This window comes from Thalia democratica, unplaced genomic scaffold, assembly GCF_965202585.1.
Source record: "Thalia democratica unplaced genomic scaffold, ktThaDemo2.hap1.1 HAP1_SCAFFOLD_1230, whole genome shotgun sequence".
NCBI classification, from domain to species: Eukaryota; Metazoa; Chordata; class Thaliacea; order Salpida; family Salpidae; genus Thalia; species Thalia democratica.
This window is the reverse complement of record NW_028140129.1, coordinates 1734-22970: the sequence shown is the minus strand read 5'-3', so window position 1 is coordinate 22970 and position 21237 is coordinate 1734. Positions and strand designations below refer to the sequence as shown.

Below are 21237 nucleotides of genomic sequence, written 5' to 3'. Positions count from 1 at the left end.
ACAACTTTTTCTTTTTACATTTTAGAACTTTATTTTTAATTAAAACTTAAATGCTTAGTAAGTTAAAGTTTTTATTTTTCAAGGTTAATATAAACAAGTTATACTTTTATATTGTATTTTAGAACTTTATTTTTTAATTAAAACTGGTTTTAAAGATTTTATAGATGCTTACCTTGGTTAAAGTTTTTATTGCATTTTTTAGCAAAGTTAAAAGATTTAAATTGTATATTGTAGCCACAAACTCAATGTATTCTGGATAACTCTAGGATGTTTTGAGTTTTATTTTTGAACTCAGGCTGACTCAGTATAGTTTTTTTATTTATTGAAAACTAAGGACATTTTAGGTTTGTTAATAATGTCATAACAGATGTTTTTCTAGATTTGAATGAGATTTTGCTAGCTAGTTTTAATAAATTTTTATTTTATAACCAATTTTGTAAAAAAACATTGATAAATTTGAAAAGTTAGTCTTATTTCAAAAAATAAGAAGAAAAATTCAAAAATAAAATCCTGTAATTGGTGTTGGTCATAGGGTAGAGCTGTTGTTAATACCTATTTTACTTGTATTGTTATATTATTTGTTTACAATGAGTTTGTTTTCTATGCATGTTGTTTTATTATATGAAGATTTTTTCAGAGTTTTTGGTTTTGTTTCCAACTTTCAAAGGTTTTTCATTATCTCTGTTTTTTTATTTATATTAACAATTTTTAAGTAATTTACAAAATTACAAAAAATTAAGTTAGTACATTTGTATTTTCTAGTTAGCTTTACATTTTGAAAATTGTTTTGAGTTTTATTTGTATTACTACTGTAAACTTGGTACACTATGTGTGGATTTTAACAAATTTAGTTGTTTCACAGATTTTTAAAACTAAGTTTAAAAGTTAAGTTTTCTAAGGTTAAAATTATGCAAATATCATTTGAAAGTAAAACCACCCACTTGATACCATTGACACTCAAAGCTACTAACAAAGTCAATCAATCTGAAGTTCAGTTTGTTACAATGAGTTCCAGATAAGTACTTCAAGAAAAAGCTCTTTGAATGATGTTTTTAGACAACTATGTAATATATAAAGTTTGTTTCAACTTGTTTTTAAATACTACTGTAAATTTTATTTTTCTACAAGCATTATTGTTTACAATATGAAGATTTTTGTATTTTGTTTAAATGTATCAAGAATATGGATTGTATCTGTTGTTTTAAAATAAGTTTATAAATTTTAGAGTGGTTTACTAAATTTAAAAAATATATCAGTTTATTTCTTTAATCTATGTTTGATAAATGATAAAAAGTTCTAAAATAACTTTTATACAACTTTTTCAATCTAAGATTAAAAGGAATAAGTTAGTACTATTTGTTTTAACAAGTGTATAGTTGTATTATAAATTCATAACAAGTTTAAAAAAATATAATATATTTTATGTTTAAAAATCTTTATGTTTGAAATTGATTATACGTTTCACATTGTATCTTAAAAATATTAATGTTTAACATTCAAGGTTTGTTGTTATTTAACCAAGTTGTTTTATTTAACAAGTTTGTTTTGTAAAAAAAAATTTTGCGTCTTTTTAACAGCTTTTATTTAACAATTTTTTTTTATAAGAAAAATTTTTATCCTTTTTTTACAGCTTAAATCTTTATGCTACAAAAGCTAGTAATAACATTAACAAAGACGTGTACTCTTCCTTTCTTTATGAATTATTTTTGACAATATAAAGTAATTGTACATCTGAATTTTATCTAATGTTGTGAACTTTTTTATTTTATATCCTTTTTGTTTTTTATTCAACTCCTAAAATTTATGATTTTTATTTCAATACAAGCAACAATTTTTGCATATATTTTCTGAAGTTTGAAAACTGTTTTCAAAGTTATATATTTTAGGCTTATCAGTAATACTATTAAAGTTAAATTCTTAATTAATATTTTTATTTTAAATGAAAGGTTTTATAGGCTCATAAAAGTTTTAACACATAAGGAATTAAAAGGGGGTCAAGAGCAGTACAACTTGCCTTGTATTCAGTTATTCATCATACTTCAACATTCTATTTATTTTTAAACTTATAACAAAACTGCACACTTTCATATAAAATTAAAGGTAGTTAAAACTATTCTATTCCCGTTATGACGTCATCACACATTATTCTTGATTTTTTTTGCAGATTCGTAATTTTTTAGAGCTAGCTACGTCCCTGTGCCATACTATCTGTACTAAAAACACAAATTGGTTTTGAAATAGGTTTTAAGAATATTTATTTTATTTTCTAAATATTTTGTTTAACAGAAACTATAAAATTATTTAAAACATGTCTTAGATACACATTAAAACTGAACTAATTAAACTCTAAAAACTATAGTAAATAGTATAAAAAAATAATTAAACAAAACGTCTATAAATAAAAGCACAGAGAAGTAAACACTATCAAATTATATTGTCAGATAAAAAACATTTTTTACTTAAATTTAAAAAATCAACCTATGATTTAGTTGTTAAGCAAATAACTCAAGTACATTTTTGTTTAATTTCTAAAAGTTATTTAACAACTATGTAAATAAAATTTAAGCCTGCAGAGGCTTTGACCATCTAAACTTTTTTTAATATTTTTTTATTAAACAATACTTCCTATACAGTTATATTTTATAAACATTTTTTCTTTAAATTTCTTAACTTAACAATATCTAAGAATAGATACTTACTTAAAATTAGTTTACATATTGAAAAAAAAGACCAAAGTGTGTGAAGTCATTAGGTCAACATTAGGATCACATTCAATTTATTATCAAAAAAGGAATTTTTTGTTTTCCAAAATAGAACTAATTTCATAAAATAAACAAAAATAAGTTGTTTAAAACTATATTGTTTAAAAATTTTGTATCAGCTGAACTGATTTTTTCATCATGATTATTTTGCATAAATGCCAGAACTAAGAAGTGAACTAAATTTTTAACAAACTTATGTTTTTTTAAACTTAAAATGTCATGCTCGAGTAATTTTAACATTAAAACTTTATTGGTTAAATTTATTCTATCTATACCACGGTACTGTTGGGATACGACCTTAGATTTGAGGCCAAAACTAAGATCAATGATTTACCAAAGGGGATTTACCAAAGGAATTTAAAATCTGTCTTCAAAATGCACATGACTTCAGATATTGAAATACAGTAAATACAGAGTTCTTCAAAAAAAAAACACTTTAACTTGAAAATGAGTACAGCTGAAGTAAAAAAACAAGTTACTCAATTATTAGTTTTTAAAGTTTATATTTACATATCTTGTTTTATCAATAAAGTTTTACCAAAACATGAGTTTAGAATTACACCTTGTTTTTTTTTAATTTGATTACAAAAATTAAAAAAATACCTTAAACTTTTGTATAGAAATGTTTTTTTAAGTTACTTAAGGTGCCTGCTTGGAACTAAAAATACTAAGTATAATATTTATCACAAAGTTGGTAGATCGATTAAAATTGATGTTACATTTTTCTTCCGTAAAATTAAGTAAACTTAATTTAAAAAGTAATTATTGTGAAGTAAAGCATTTCTACTAACAATTAATTACTACAAAACAATGCTTCCGTTTAATGCATCAGTCAAATAATATTGTTTTTTTTTGAAAGCTTTAAGCGTAGTATTTTATGTACATGCATAGATAACATACAGCTGCGGCTATAAACTCATTAATATACCTTAAGCGTCCCTAAACTATGACTAAAAAACCCTGATTGTTTGGAATCATGTTAACCATACTACCAGCTTATGATACTTAGTAAAAAAAATCTGTGTAAACTTTTTTTAAATAAATATTGAATTTTATAAAAGCCTTAAAACAATAAGTTTTAATACATATCTTTATTTCGTACAACTTAGTTTAATATTTTCAATTTCCAAAGAGTTAAGTATTTCTTAGATTTAACTAACAGCACTGTAAAAACAGTTATGTCATAATCAATGAACTGTTGAAAAAATAGTTCATAAAGTAAAAGTTTTATTAAGACTAACCTTAGGTGTTGTTACGTTAGTAAAAACTATTAAACAATTAATTCAAATTAATATTTTAATTGAAATGTTTGGCTAAAAAACCATTTGAATAAAATCCAAAGCTGTTTTGATGTTAAAGAAAGAGGTTGTAACTTTCAATTTAAATATAAATTTATTAACGCACATAAAAATATTAAAACAAATAAAAGGTGATAAACAAAAAGAAAAACATCTTAATATATTATAAAAATATTATGAACAAATATGGAAAACACTTGAATTCTACAAATAAAACTAAAAAAACAACAAGCGAGTAAAATAAAAACTTCTTTTTCAAACGCAAACAAACAGGTAAAAAAAAAATTAAACAAGTCAAAACACAAATAAAAAGTGTTAGTTATTTTGACTGCTAATCGCAGACAATAGGCGGATCCCAATTTCCATCGGATTTGCAAGTAGCTTCACCGCCATCAACCTCTATAAAATCCGAAATGCAAGTATACTTGACTTTAGTATCCGCCAGATAAAATCCATGCCTAAAGTTTTTGCCATTTTCATAGTTTGAAAAAGTGAATGTGCCAACATTGTTAAATTCATACCAATTACTGTTGCAAGCTGAAAATTTCACAAGTTATAAGCTTTTTAAATATTTTTATATAGGAGTAATTTAGTTCTATTAGTTGGTAAAGTTTTTTTTTTTGTAAGTAAAAATACATTTATTCTCGTTCGGTATTTTCAATTTATTTTATATAACTAGTTTTTTTTTTAAGTTGTTTAAGTTTTGCATAAATAAAATTAAACTTAGTTTTATCTTAAACTAATCTCAAGCAAACTAAAAGGTCAACGAAGCTGTAAGTTGTAAAATATAGCTTATTTACAAAAATGTTTTTAAAAAGTACACTAGAATAATTCTAACGAGACACATGTTACGCTCTCATATATTTCTAACAACTTTTACGATCAAAGCCACACGCAATAATGCGGTTTAAATTTAAAAAAAAAGAGGAACGCACTGTTTAACAAGTCACTATATTTAAAATATCACCAAACCTTTCATGCACCTCGGAAGCGGGTAAGGCGACCAAGGAGTATTCTTTTGGCAAGTGTACTCTCTATTCGAGGGAAACTCGAAAAACAACCCAATAATGCAGTAGAATACCCTCGTCTTTGAACTCAAACTTTCCCCTCCGAACAAGTCGAGGTGTTTATTAAGGTCCTCGTATAAGAGCTTGCTGCCTTTCACTTTGCCTTCCCCTTCATAATCGCAGCTCAGTGGAAGCGAAGAAGAAGACGGACCTTGTTCAAAGCACTCCGCAGGTTCATTGTTGCAAGCTGTTGAAAAAAGAATAAATAAAGTGCGCGGTAGGTTGCATCTGGTGCCCATCAAAAATAGATCCGGCAAAAGTGTCCAACTAAGTTTTTTTAAATTTGTAGCTGCTAGAGAGCAGAAAAAATCAGACCAGTGAAAAATTAACTGAAGAGAAAACTCACACAGTCCGCAGTTTGGAGCCGTCTCAGGATTCCACGTACCATTCCTTTGGCACGTGAACACGTTTCTTCCGTTTGCGACGTCTTCAGGGTACAGAAGATATTGTTCAGCCTTGCAAGATTTGTAGGTTACAGTTGTGTTGAGCCAGTACTGGTTAGGTGCAACGCTGTACGTAAATTCCACTTCGTAATCTTCTATCTTCGGCGGCGCACCGCATTCTGTTGTTGACAAAGTTGAGTTTTACTGTTTTGTTGTGCTCAAAAAGTGTCAAAACACAACTTTAACAACAAAAGTTTAACAAAACAGCGTAGATTTCTAAAAAAATGTTTCAACACAGTTACTGACTTTTCATGCAAATTGCTTTTACACTGTTATTCCAAGTACCGTCGTTCGAACATTCGTACGCATTGTCAGCTTCCTTGTCGAAGAAAACGAAATCCGCATTGCAAACAATTTTAACGACTTCCCCACCGGGTCGATGCGTTGGATTATGCAAAAAAACCGCTTCACCATCATCAGGAACATGTAGCTGAGGGCATGCTGTAAACATATATCCGGTTTGAAATTTAAAAAAAAATAATAATGCTTTTTTAAAAGTTCTTAGAAGTTCATAGAAAAAATCTACAACGTTTATCTGCAGGTTTTTGCAAAAAAATACTTTATAGGTAATTTGACTACGAAAATAATTTTGAATAATTCAAATTTTTTACATTCGTTTTTCTCACCACGATAACAAGTTCCTACGTCTCCTAACCACTCGCCGTTCTCAACACAATCTCTCTTGTTGTTATCTGCTGGATGAAGAGTAAAATCCGTATTACATTTGTAAATAGATGTCTGGTTCCAAGCACTATGTTTGGTTAGTGTAAAAAATCCATTATCGAGATTTTGTGTATCAGATGGAAAATCTAGAAAGCAAAGTAATTTAGTTTTATGTAATTTATTGTTATTTTTTTAAAAGTAATTTTCATGTACTTTTTTTGTAATTACAAGCATTAAAGATTTATAAAGACATCAAGAAACTTAAACTATTTCTTACGATAATTTATTTTTAAATAAAGGAGTTTTATAGGTTTATTATAAAATGAGCGGATAAAATGGTGAAAAAACTTACAATTTCTATTACAGTTTTAAAAGTCATTTTCAAACATTTTTATTCTAATCTTAACATAGTAAAAAATAATCATAATGTAAGAATATTTAAGGTCTTCAGTGAAAATATTCATTTTTCTAAATGGTAAACAAAACTAGTATTGTACTTTTGAACAAAATAACTTGACTTTTTTCAAATACATTATTGCATAAAACGAGCATTATTTGTAAAAAAAAATATATTTTAACAAAAAGGGTAATTTTTTGTATGTTGTTTAAAATTCTTAAAAACTTATATGTTTTATATTTTTAATTGAAAAGTGTTAATAATTATAATCTATTTATATATATATTTTCAGATATTTTTTTTTCTCACCACGATAACAAGTTCCTACATCTCCTAACCACTCGCCGTTCTCAACACAATCTCTCTTGTTGTTATCTGCTGGATGAAGAGTAAAATCCGTATTACATTTGTAAATAGATGTCTGGTTCCAAGCACTATGTTTAGTTATAATAGCAAATCCATTATCGAGATTTTGTGTATCAGATGGACAATCTAAAAAGTAAAGTTATATAATTTTTAATAATTTTTTGTTGTAGTTATTTATTGATGTAATGATCATATACTTTTGTTTTAATTATAAGCCTTAAAAAATTTAGTACGAGTTAAAAACTAAGTTATTTTTTAAGGTTTTTTTTTTAATTGAATAGTTTAGTAAGTTTTTTTAAGGAAGAAATAAAAAAGTAAAAACATTTTTTATAAAACATACAAATTCTCCTACAGTTTTAAACAACCATTTTCAAACATTTCCATTCTAATCTGAACGTAATAACAAACAATAATAATGTCAGAATGTTTTAAATCTTCAGTAAAAACATTCATTTTATAAAAATGTAAGCAAAACTAATGTTGTACTTTTAAACAAAAAATGTTTTTTTCTTTTAATACGTTATCTCACAAAAGGGGCATTATTTATAAAAAAAACATTGTATTTTCACAAAAAAGGTAATCTTTTAGATGTTTTATTTTAAACTTCTTAAAAACTTATCCGTGTCATATCTAACATTGAAAAGTGTTAATAATGATAAATAATTGATTTATAATTTTCTGAATTTTAAAGAAAATATTTTCTCACCACGAAAACAAGTTCCTACATCTCCTACCCACTCGCCATTCTCAACACAATATCTCTTGTTGTTATCTGCTGGATGAAGAGTATAATCCATACTACATTTGTAAATAGATGTCTGGTTCCAAGCACTATGTTTGGTTAGTGAAGAAAATCCATCATCGAGATTTTGTGAATCAGATGGACAATCTAGAAAGCAAAGTTGTTAATTTTAACTAATTTTTTGTTGTAGTTATTTTTTGATGTGCTTTTAATGATCATGTACTTTTGTTTTAATTATAGGGATTTAAGATTTAGCTATGAGATAAAAGCTAAAATTATTTCTTAGGCTGTTTGTTTAAATTCAGTAGTTTAAGAATTTTTTGTAAAAGAAGCAGATAAAAATATAAAAGGACTTTTTATAGCATTCAATTTCTCCTACAGTATTAAACAATAGTTTTCATACATTTCAGTTCTTATCTTTTAATAGAAAACAATAATATTATCAGAATATTTAAAGGCTTCAGTGGAAATTTTTTTTTAGTGTTAAACAAAACGTATGTTTGTTATTCTTTTGGTCATAAATAAATTTTTCTAATACATTTATAGCACAAAACGAGTATTAATCGGAAAAAAAAAAATTTGCATTTTCACAAAACACGTAATATTTTAAATGCTTGTTTTTAACTTTATAGAAACTCATACGTGTTTTTATTTATATTACAAATTGTTGATAAATATAGTTTTTTATTAATTTTTTCAGATTTTTTAAGAAAATATTTTCTCACCGGGATAGCAAGTTCCTACATCTCCTACCCACTCGCCGTTCTCAACACAATCTCTCTTGTTGTTATCTGCTGGATGAAGAGTAAAATCCGTATTACATTTGTAAATAGATGCCTGGTTCCAAGCACTATGTTTAGTTATAATAGCAAATCCATTATCGAGATTTTGTTTATCAGATGGACAATCTAGAAAGCAAAATTATTTAGCTTACATTATCATATTATTTAATATATTTTATAGTTTATAACTTTTTTTTTTAATTATTATATGTATTAATGTAACATATTGTTATATGTATAATTCACTTTTTCTTTAGTTATAAGCATTGAACATTTAAATTCAAATTATTATTATTTTTTTTTTAATAATAAAAAGTCATTAAGTTTAATAGGTTTTTTATAAAATGAGCTGATAAAAAAGTTAAAACACTTTTTATAAAATATACAATTTCTCCTACAGTTTTAAATATCATTCTCAAAAGTTTTCATTCTAGTTTTAATGTAATGCTAAACCATCATAATGTGTAAAGGCTTCAGTTTCTTCTCAAACATTTTCATTCTAATTTTAACGTAAATTCAAACAATAATTATGTCAGAATTTTTGAAGTCTGCAGTAAAAATATTGTTTATTTAAATAAACAATAAAATTATTTTTGTTTTTTTTTGTCATAATATAATTTTTCACTAACAAATCATCGCTCAAAACGGGTACTATAAATAAATAAAAACGTTATAGATCACAAAACAAGTAATGTTTTTTATCTAACATTGAAAAGTGTTTATAAATATAATTTATTCATTGATATTTTTCAGGTTTTTAAACAAAATATTTTCTCACCACGATAACAAGTTCCTACATCTCCTACCCACTCGCCGTTCTCAACACAATCTCTTTTGTTGTTATCTGCTGGATGAAGAGTAAAATCCGTATTACATTTGTAAATAGATGTCTGGTTCCAAACACTATGTTTGATTAGATTAGCAAATCCATTATCAAGATTTATTATATCAAATGGACAATCTAAAAAGTAAAGTAAATTTGTTTTTCTTAATTTTTTAGATGTAAATATAATGTTTTTTTGTTTAATGATAGGAATTAAAGATTTAAATATAAATTTAAAAAAATTATTAACATTTTATGAGATTTTTTTTTAATAGTAGAGTTTAATTTTTTTTATAAAAGGAGCGAATAAAAAAGTGAAAAGACTTTTTATAAAACATGCAATTTCTCATACAGTTTAAAAAATTATATATAAACATTTACATCTTTATCTTAGTTAAAAAGAAAAAATCATAATTTTAGAATGTTTTAAGTCTCAAGTGGATATTCAATTTTTATAAAATGGTAAACAAAATGTACTAATGTTGTACATTTGGACAAATTTTTTCTTTCTGATAAAATATTGCACAAAACGAGCATTATTTGTTATAAAACATCATACTTCACAAAACAGGTAATCTTTTAAATTCATTTTTTAATCTTCTTAGAAAATCATACGTTTTTTATCTAACATTGAAAAGTGTTAATAAATATAATTTATTTATTGATATTTTTCAGATTTTTAAACAAAGTATTTTCTCACCAGGATAACAAGTTCCTACATCTTCTACCCACTCGCCGTTCTCAACACAATCTCTCTTGTTGTTATCTGCTGGATGAAGAGTATAATCCATACTACATTTGTAAATAGATGTCTGGTTCCAAGCACTATGTTTGATTAGTATAGCAAATCCATTACCGAGATTTTGTGTATTAGATGGACAATCTAGAAAGCAAAGTTATTTAGTTTATCTTAATCTGTGTTTTTTTTTTTAAGTATAAATAAACTACTTTTCTTTTAATTATAAGCATCATAGATTTAAATAAAAAAATTTAACGGAAAGTGTTACTTAAGATAAACTATTTAAAAGCATACAGGTTAATAAGTTTTTTATAAAACGAGCAGAAAAATAAAGTATAAATACATTTTATAAAATATACAACTTCTCCTACAGTTTTCATAAATCTTTTTCAAACATTTTCATTCTAATCTTAACGTAAAGTCAAACAATAATTATGTCAGAATTTTGAAGTCTGCAGTAAAAATATTATATATTTAAATATATAACAAAATTATTTTTGTTTTTTCTTGTCATAACATAATTTTTCACTTAAAAGTTATCGCTCGAAACGGGTACTATAAATGAATAAATAAATAAATTATACATCACAAAACACGTAATATTTTAAATGCTTTTTTAATCTTCTTAGATACACATGCGTTGCAAAGTGTTGGTAAACATAATTAACTCAGTTACATTTTTTCGATTTTTTAAGAAAATATTTTCTCACCAGGATAACAAGTTCCTACATCTCCTACCCACTCGCCGTTCTCAACACAATCTCTCTTGTTGTTATCTGCTGGATGAAGAGTAAAATCCGTATTACATTTGTAAATAGATGTCTGGTTCCAAGCACTATGTTTAGTTATAATAGCAAATCCATTATCGAGATTTTGTGTATCAGATGGACAATCTAAAAAGTAAAGTTATATAATTTTTAATAATTTTTTGTTGTAGTTATTTATTGATGTAATGATCATATACTTTTGTTTTAATTATAAGCCTTAAAAAATTTAGTACGAGTTAAAAACTAAGTTATTTTTTAAGGTTTTTTTTTTAATTGAATAGTTTAGTAAGTTTTTTTAAGGAAGAAATAAAAAAGTAAAAACATTTTTTATAAAACATACAAATTCTCCTACAGTTTTAAACAACCATTTTCAAACATTTCCATTCTAATCTGAACGTAATAACAAACAATTATAATGTCAGAATGTTTAAAGGCTTCCGTGAAGATATTTATATTTAAAAAATAGTAAACAAAACTAATATTGAACTTTTGGGCACAACATGTTTTTTTTACTTATACGTAATGGCATAAAACGATCTTTATTCGTAAAAAATTTTTGTGTTTTCACTAAACAGGTAATCTTTTTAATGCTTGCTTTTAAACTACTTAGAAACTTATTAGTGTTTTATCTTAAATTGAAAAGTGTTTATAAATACAATTTATTCATTGATATTTTTCAGGTTTTTAAAGAAAATATTTTCTCACCACGATAACAAGTTCCTACATCTCCTACCCACTCGCCGTTCTCAACACATTCTCTCTTGTTATTATCTGCTGGATGAAGAGTATAATCCGTATTACATTTGTAAATAGATGTCTGGTTCCAAGCACTATGTTTGGTTATATTAGCAACTCCATTTTTGGTATTTTGTGTATCAGATGGACAATCTAGAAATCAAAGTTATTTAGCTTATCTTAATTTATAATATTATTTAATATATTTTGTAACTTATACTTTTTTTTTATTATAGGTATTAATGTAACATATTGTAATATGTATAATTCACTTTTCTTTTACTTATCAGCATTAAACATTTAAATTCAAATATTTTTTTTTTTCCTTAAAATAATTCATTAAAAATCGTTAAGTTTAATAATTTTTTATAAAATGAGCGGATAAAAAAGTTAAAACACTTTTTATAAAATATACAATTTCTCCTATATTTTGAATATCATTCTCAAAAGTTTTTATTCTAATTTTTATGTAATAATAAACAATCATAATGTTTAAAGACTTCAGTGGAAATATTCTATTTCAAAATGGTAAACAAAACGTATGTTTGTTGTTCTTTTGGTTATAAAATGTTATTTTTTATTACATATATTGCACATAACGAGTATCAATCGGAAGAATAAAAACGTTGCATCCTTACAAAACAGGTAATCTTTTAAATGGTTATTTTTAAACTTCGTAGAAAGTTATACGTGTTTTATTTGTGAAAAAAATTGTTAAATATAGTTGATTTGTGTATCGTTGACAATTTACTTGGAACACATTCTCCTAGATCTCCTACTCATTAAATTATTAAAACTTAGGATAGGTGATAACTTGACTGGACTAATATAAAAATCTTAATCACTTTATATTAAAAATTAAAAAAGTTAACACTAGATAAGTTGGTTTTATATACTTTAATTGTTTTAAGCTAAAATTTATTACTAAGAAAGTCTGAATAAGATTTAAGCTTACTGGTTTAATTTGATTAAACATGGTTTTCCAAAATAATTCTTGCGCCCCATTTATCAGAAGTTTAAAACAATTCTCCCCTTTTATTTTTTAAATACCCTATCACTTTTTTGCGCTTTATTGTCTAATGCTTCTTGATAGGAACCACTCATAAAAACCCTGGTTTTAATCTCACCAGTAAAAAATATTAAAAAGTAAACTAATTTTAGTAATATAGCAAACTAAAAAATAAAGTTTTATGATTGCCCAAAATTTCAAAACCGCCCAAACTAGACGGTATTAAACCCTTTAAAAAGCCTAGATTAATCGGATATTATATAAAAATGTGTGAGAACTAGATGAGTTTTTCTTACTAGGAATACATCCTCCTAGATCTCCTATCCATTCGCCAGTGCTATCACACACTTTTTTGTTTTTTCCAGGATAGAGTGTAAAATTTTCATTGCATTGGTACTTAGCAGTCTGGTTCCATTCATTATGTTTTGTTACTAAAGGTTCCGTTCCATTGTCAAGATTTGGAGCAGGTGGACAATCTTAGAAGGGAAACTTTAGAACGTGCAAACTATATTGTTTATTGAACGATTAAAAAAAACGCTAAAAAGGTTTGGTTTTATGTTCAGAGATTAAAAATGCTCGTATTTTAACTAATCAATTGAAAAATAAAAGTCTCAAATAGTTTTTATAATAATTGCTTTAATGTTTTTACTTCAAGAATGTTACTAAACTATTTAAATTTTTAAAGCTCATTAGAAAACTTTAATGCCAATAAAACACCTTTAGCACCGAATTTAATATTTTACTGGTTGAATATTTTATATTTATTCAAAAAATATTTTAGTTAATTGTTGTTTTCAGTTTATGTAAAATGTCTGAAAGTAGCAAAACTTTATATAATCAACAACACCAGATGATTAATTGAAATTAATTTAACCAACATACGTGGATAGCACGTTGGTGCAATGTCACCATTCCAACTACCATCTAGTTCACACAAGAGAGAATCGTCACCGCTTGAAAGTCCGTATTTGCTGTCACATTTAAAAGTAACTATGTCGCCGGTAAGAAAATATTCAGGTCGTTTTTGCAAAGTAAGAACTTTTCCGTTGTTTATAGTTGTATTCACTCGTGGACACTCTGTTGAATATTTCAATAAATAATACTTTACATTTATACATGATGAAAGAAAATTAAATTAAAAATAACTAAAGTTTTAGATTAGCTTAAACACAATCATTACTATTGACATGAATATTAGTTAATGAAGGTTTAAGTAAAAGTGCTTTATAAACTTTAACTAAATCATTACAAAAAGAAATAAGTTAATTTAGCTTTAATAATGTTTAGAAAGTAAGTTTTGTTAGGTTCCTGGAAAATAAAACTATACAGAAGTCAAATACCGAATTTAACACAAAACCTAATAATTGGTGTTATTAATATAAAAGTACCGAAAAAGTTAATGCAGCAACTCTATACTTGGTTCAAGTTTAACAATAAATCATCTAGAAATGTACAAAATCAATAAAAAACTACTTTTAACACACTATCCCACCCTACTATCAACCAAGCGTGTTTTATAGTGTTTGTGTTTAAATAAAAACAAACAATATATAAAATACAAGTTAACCTTTCATACACTCTCCCACTTTACCATCAATCAAACTGGTTTCAAGGTCGCACTCCACAATTGCCACTTCTTCAGTGTAAATCCTTCCGCTTTCGCATTCATATTTCACTTTGGTTTCGATTATTTTTATCGAGTTCACCGTTTTGTTAGACAAAGTTATTTTCTTGCCGTTTGATATAGTTGGGAAATTGTCGCAAGCTGGTATAAATTGTTTGAAACAAATTGGAAATTTATATTTTAACAAAAGTTTGCTTCTGGGTTTAAGTCAACTTTTCACACAAGTTTAAATTTTTTATAGTTTATTTCAACTTAGAAAAAAATTTATTTTTTACTCATTTTTAACTTTAACAACATATTTCACAATTTTACTTTTATCATGGTTTTTACTTTGATAATTGCAAGGATTTAATGGCATAACAATAAAAAATCGAGTAAACTTATACCTTTAACTTTACCTTGCTTTTTACTTTAATAAATCCAAGGAGTCAATGGCATAGTTAAAGTATGTTTTGAGTAAAACTCACAACTTTATTTCATTATAATTTTTAGGGTAAATATGCATACAAACTGAAAACTTACATCTGACGCACTTTCCAACAACTCCTGTTGGCTTGAACGACCAAGCTCCATGTAAACCGCACTCGGAACCCCTAAAATTTTCGGGCACCATCGTGTAGTCCGGCCTGCACGTGTACTCTACAAGGGTGCGGGGCAGGTAGACGCCTTTGAAAGTCCAATTCGTGACTTTGCGGTCCGAGTTGTCTATCGTCGGGATCACGTCTTCGCTGCATCGCGTCACTGTTTGTGAGTTTGGGAGTTTAATATTACAACATTTGTCACTTAATATAAATTTGGATAATTACTACACTATAAAAGAGTAAAGTACTTTTTTTTTTCCTCAAAATGGTTTCACGCTATCAAATGTTACAAACATTTAAAATTAAATAACTGATTTTTTTGTATAAAACAATATAAAAAAAATCACATGTGTAGCATTTTCCGACTTCTCCTTGCCAAGTTCCGTTCGCAACACACCTGACTTTGGAATTTTCTTCAGGCAGTATCTCAAACCCCTTCATTCTCGCATTTGTAACTCACAACGCTTCCTTTCAAATGAACAGACCTGGATGCCAAGGCGCTCGTGTTGGAAAACTTTGGGGGTGTTCCGCAGTCTCGATGAATAATTTGTTTGAAAAAGTGGTGAAGTTGGGCACACTTTATTTAAACAAGTATTTTTCGTACTAATAACTTTGAAACGTTTATTAATTAGTTCTGTATTTAAAAAGCTGTTTATTAATAAATTTAACTAAGTTTTATGGTAAAATAAATACGATGTTACGTACATAGTGTTTCTTTCTTTTGCGAAACTAAAAATCATTTAATTTACTTATAAACTTAATACTTTTGTCTTTAGTCAGTTTTCAAACTGCTTGAAAATAAAAACAGAAATATTTATTTCTTCAGCGCTTACTTGCGACGCACTCTGACGTTCCAAACACATCTTAATATTTAGTTTGACACTTAACACCTTTTTATCGAACTTCTTAATAAACGAAAACATTTTTCCAAATATTTCACTTACTTATGACGCATTCTGGCGGCTGAGGTTTGAATTTTCCGCTGGTCGAGTCGCAATTCAGCGTGGAAATGGAATTCGGCCTTATCGCGTGACCCTCATGGCACGAATACCTGACCTGCTGATGAACTTTAAACTCATCTCCGGACGCGTCGGTCGCCGTCAGGTATGTGGTCTCGAAGCTTCCGTCGTCGATGGTTTCAGGGTGCCGCAATCTAAATAAGAATTAAAATTATGCGACTTTGTTACATCGTAGTCTCGTTAACTTGTTGAAAATTAAGAGTTGGTAAAATTTGAAGATTAGTTTTTTAAAGCAGAAGAATGTCGATCTCTCTTTTTGTTAAATAGAGCTTTAAACATATATGATGTAAAAAAAAACGCAGGTTCAGTTTTTACTGATAAAACAAAAACTTTCTTTTGTAACAAAGGGGAAGAGTCACGTTCCAATTTCCGTCGTCTGAGCATTCTGCGGTTGATTTTTGCGTGTCACTGATGACGTAGTTATTTTCGCAACTGAATTTTACTACGTCACCAGTGAAGAATCCCTCCCTTTTAGTTGCAATGAGTTTGGTTAGATCGAAACTTCGACCCTCAGTTTTATCAAAATTCGGGCATTCTGAAAGCAAAAAGTGTAAAAAAGGAGTAAATTTGAATAACAGGTTTATAAACTTTTAAATTATATAAGTTCACTATACTTTATAGTTTGATTGGTTTTATAAAATAGTTCAACACTTTTACATTGTTTGAATTTTTTTAAATAGAATGAGTAGATTTCAGCTCTAGTTTAATATCTTTTGTGTTTAAACTTAAACTTTAGAATATTTCTGAACTAAACTGTTGCATAAATTTTTTTTTTTATAAAAAACAAAAATGATAAACAGAACATAAGTAAATTTAAATAACAGCATTAATAAACTACAAAGTCATATAAAACTATTATTGTGATATTTTGACCGGTGTATAAATTGTTTCTATACTTCTACAGGGTTACAAAAGTTTTGTTGTTTATACTAAATAGAATTCGACTCTATTTTATCTCCTTTATGTCTAGAACTAAATTTTAAAACGTATCTAAACTTGTTTGTTGCAAGAATGAATTTTTGTATTGAAAACAAAAAACAAAGCTAATTTAAACTTTTATACTAAGTTAATGTTCCATGACTCAGACACAAGAAGCATTAAAAACTTTTTTTCACCAAAGCAATCACTCCTTGAGCAGTGGTATCGTTCCAGATAATTCATAAAATATTTTTTTTATTAAAAACAAAATATGTCACATTACTAATATTTTTCAATAAACCATTAAAAAAAAATCAGTTTAATATCCTAAATCAAACTTAAAGTAACTTTTGTGAACTCACTTCTTAAGCAGTGGAAATCAGATTCGTTCCAGGGTCCTCCAATCAAGCAACGGGAAACCGTATCAGCATCATCAGGTATCAGGAAATAATCATCCTTACATTCGAACGAAGCTGATCGTTCAATTGTTAAAGAGTCGTTGATCTTCAGCTTTTTCACGTTTTTAAACGCGTTTGAAACGTTCCTCGACTGTCCGCAATCTGCAGTTTGTCACCACTAAGTTTTTGACATTAATACATGTTAAACTGAGTAATAAACATGGGTTTGAAAGCAGCTTTCGTAAGACGACTTCAGATTTGACTCTTTTTTTCATGTTTAGTTTTTTTTTAATTTAAATGCGCGGTCAAGTAAAGCAAATCATATCTATTTTATACACAAGACACTAACTCGGATAGCAATGAACTTTCGGAGCCCACTTGCCGTCCACGTCACACTCGACAATATTGACGTCTGTGACGTAATGATCCTCGCACATGTAGGTGAGGCGGGTGCCGTTCACAAGCACTTCTTCTCCTCCCGAGTCGGCTCTGCTGACGTTTTCAGTTGCGTACAAACCGGAATTGTTGAACTGAGGAATGGCGTCACACTCTGTATTAAATATTTATATAATAGTAGTTAAGTCTCTTGAATAGCCTACTGCTATGTCAATCGTTATATGTCTTTTTTTTTGTCTTCATCGTTGCCACAGAGCCCAGTTGAAAGGCTTTTAAATAGTTTATTTCGAAAAATTAAATTAAAAAAGAGCAATACATATGTTTATTTGTTCATTTATTTATGAATTTGTATAGATAGACAGAAAGTAAGTGTTAATACTTTATAGAATAGTAAAACCGTAGACTAGTTTAGAATTTTAAAGCTAAACGTCCTATTTTGTTGGTTTGACTTTATACATAACATAGAGTCTTAAAAAAAGGTCAAGTTGTGTAACTGAGTCCAAGCTTTTTCTTAAAATTGCTTCACCTTTTAGTAAAAAGTATCAAGAACAAAATAAATTTTTGAAATGAAAAACTTTTTGTTACAATACAGAAGTAGGTTTATAGGTAAACTTGACGCCCAATTTATTTAAAAAAGGTTCAAACTGAAGCACAATATACAACTTTAAGTGTATTCTTTAATAAATAACTAAAACTAGTAACTCTAACAGTATAACACCTACAAAATTTTGTTATAATGGTATAAATTTTTTCAAATAGTTGTGATTGTATACTTTTAAAACACTACAGATCGAAAAAGTCTTGACAACCTTTGATGCAAGTTGGCGGTTTTTTAGGAATCCATTTCGCGCCTAGATTGCAGGTATATTTCGCATCCACAAACTCATCGCTGAAGTAGTAACCCTTGAAACAGTAGTACTCAATATCTCTTTCTTCAGTCGTTCCAATTGCAAACATTGTGTGTTTTGTTACGTTGTAAAATCCATTTCCCAAGACTGGGGGGTTATCACAGACTAAAAATTTTTGTTTTGCTTTCATTAATATGTACACTGAAAAAGTTGTTGCTCATTTTTCAAAAAAGTCACATTTACTGCTATGCACATCCAAAACTTTTTTTGTTAACCAAATATAATTAAAAGAGTTATAATAGTCACTATAAACAAGTGTAAAATACAAGAAAGCGTGTATAGCAGTCTTTATCAAATTTAAAAAGTTTTCAAAAGTAAATTTTACTCAAATACAGACGAAACAATATACTTGGTCCGCATATTGGAGCGCGGTCGAAATCCCACTTTCCGTCTGACCCGCAAGTCAACAAGTCTTCTTCGGACCACACCAATCCGTGATCTTCATCGCATGTGTACTTGACTCTCGTGTCTGTGAAGTAGTTGCCTTCCACATAGCTGAATTCAATGTTCACTATTACGAAGTCGCCTTCGGGTGGCTGAGGGCATTCTGTTATTAAAATATTTCGATTGTGAAAATTGATCTAACTGCTTAATAAAGCTTTTATTTTCCGTCAACTTCTTAAAAAAAATTAAGCCTGAAAGAAAAAAAAAACTTCTGATGTATCTTTAAGCTATGAACTCTAACTAAAACAAAATATTTTTCACAGAGTTTTGAAGCTTTCGAATATAACAATTTAATAAAAACAAGTGCACACACCTGTGATACATATTGGGCTGGCTGTTAAGTTCCAGCTGCCTCCCTGGCACTTGTAAGTGTAATCACCAGCGCTGCCCTCATGAAACACGTATGATGCGTCACAATCGTATCTGATGACGTCATTTTCGAGGAGCAGCCCGGCACGCAATTGATGGACGGTCACAATCTTCCCGTTCATAAGGTCTTTGATAGAAGGGCACTCTTAAAAATAAAAATTGTTTAGAGCATTTTTTAAATAATTTTTATTATCTATTAGTTTACTAATATTGTTTAGTAAATGTTTTGTTGTGAATCTTATTTTTTATGTATATTGCAGACTCTTTTAAACGAATATATAAATACAATTAAGAATAAACTAAAACACATGAAACAAATATGTTTTTTTTTATTAATTAATTTTAAAAACTTATCATTGCGCTTTTAAAAAAAAAAAAAAACGTTGCAGGCAGATTGGGACGGAAGAGTTCCACGCTCCAACTTCCAGACACTCCACAGTGGAAAAATCTGGTTTGTTGAGGGAGTAGCCTTCTTCGCACGAAAGGTTCAAAACCGTACCGCTCAAGTAATTGAGGTTTTCGTCCACTCGAATGTGCGTGTCTACCGTCAAGGCAGTGGTCATTTTCACGTCTGGACATTCTGTACACAACATTTTTTATCATTTAAATTTTGTTCTGTTATGCCGGTTGAAATGTGTTTTTAAGTACTATTTATAATTAAAATAAAACCAAATCTAATAACATCTAAAAGCATAACTACTTTTGAGAGAACCACAAAACTATTTTAATCAAATAAGCTGACATAAAATCACAAAATGTTAGTAACTAATTCTAATAGCTCGAGTATACACAAATCATGAATAATATGCTTTTTAATAAAAGTATTTTAAGTTTTTTTGCCTTACTCGACTTTCAAAAGTTTTCATCTTACTTTTTAAGCACTTGAACGTGACAGCAGGCCAGTATCCGGCAACTTGGCACTCATAAGAGATTGCAGGGTTCGATTTCGAGTATGGAAATTTGAAGTATCCTGCAGCACACTCGTATTCAACTACAGACTCCACATTCACTCCACCCTCGACAATCAACTCGTTTGACTTTTTAGTGGAGTTTGGAACAATCGGAGAAGGGCCACAATCTTTATTTATGTTGGCCATTTTTAAAAGTTTTAATAAATAGAAAAAAAATGTGCTAATAAAGTTGTCATACTTGTAGTTGGTAATAAAGTTAGCAATAGTTTAAAGTATTAACTTTATACAACTAAATCTAAAGCAAAGTTTGTGATTTCAAAGGCTTGTTATGAACACTTTTATTTAAGTAGGAAATAAAATTCGTATTCAGCAATTTTTGATCAACTTTTTTTTGATTATACAAGCATTTGACTTCATCAAAAATTCAGCTAACCTCAATTTAAAAAAGTATTTACTTCATTAACATTTGTTCATCAAAAATGTTGCACCTGAGTTAAGTTTATTTAAATTAATAAATTGTACCTCTGTAACATCGAACAGTTGGAGTCCATACTCCGTCGTCGCCACAAGTCGTGACGTCAACGTTTTGTGCGTAGTCATTCTCACAAACGTACTGCAACGCAAAACGCTCAACCGTAGCGATTTTGAATTGAAGTTTTCGGTTAAACTCACTGGCGCCAAAGTGTTTGCCACCTCCGGTATTTCGTTGCATTCTGAATATTGAGTTTGATTTATTTGTTATGTTTGATGGCTTATACTTTCACAACATTGATATTTTTTTTGCAAGTAACTTTGTACATTGCTAAATTTGAAGTTAATATACTTAGTTTTGTAACAAAAAGTTTCCTTTGCCACGTCTGGGTTTTCGTTGCGTTCTAGTTTTTGAGTTGAATTTATTTTGCTTCGTAAATTAAGCTGTGGAACTATATTAGTTCTTAATACAAAATTAGATAAGCAACATTTTAAAGTGCAGTTTACTACTTTTTTATACTTGACAAGGTCGTGATTAATTTACCAACGAAACCTGGTAGTAAATAAATAGTTAGTTCGCACTTAAATTATTATTATGTAGTTAA

General features: G+C 27.9%; 2 protein-coding genes across 2 annotated transcripts; both read right to left on the bottom strand.

Annotated features, from left to right (window-relative positions):
• Positions 1–4391: 4391 nt before the first annotated feature.
• Positions 4392–15239, bottom strand: LOC145848075 (sushi, von Willebrand factor type A, EGF and pentraxin domain-containing protein 1-like). The gene is made up of 17 exons (XM_082953814.1): positions 15146–15239; positions 14740–14958; positions 14161–14358; positions 13476–13670; positions 12890–13069; positions 11555–11737; positions 10793–10975; positions 10044–10226; positions 9299–9481; positions 8464–8646; positions 7703–7885; positions 6940–7122; positions 6182–6379; positions 5817–6011; positions 5474–5689; positions 5033–5314; positions 4392–4597 (listed from the first exon to the last, which is right to left on the bottom strand). Exons 1-17 carry the CDS (start codon positions 15237–15239, stop codon positions 4392–4394), a joined length of 3264 nt encoding a protein of 1087 aa, XP_082809940.1.
• Positions 15236–19205, bottom strand: LOC145848074 (C4b-binding protein alpha chain-like). The gene is made up of 8 exons (XM_082953813.1): positions 19195–19205; positions 18787–18932; positions 18339–18542; positions 17483–17683; positions 17098–17295; positions 16148–16352; positions 15743–15951; positions 15236–15375 (listed from the first exon to the last, which is right to left on the bottom strand). The coding sequence occupies exons 1-8, from the start codon at positions 19203–19205 to the stop codon at positions 15236–15238; spliced, it is 1314 nt and encodes a 437-aa protein (XP_082809939.1).
• Between the last annotated feature and the right edge of the window lie 2032 nt (positions 19206–21237).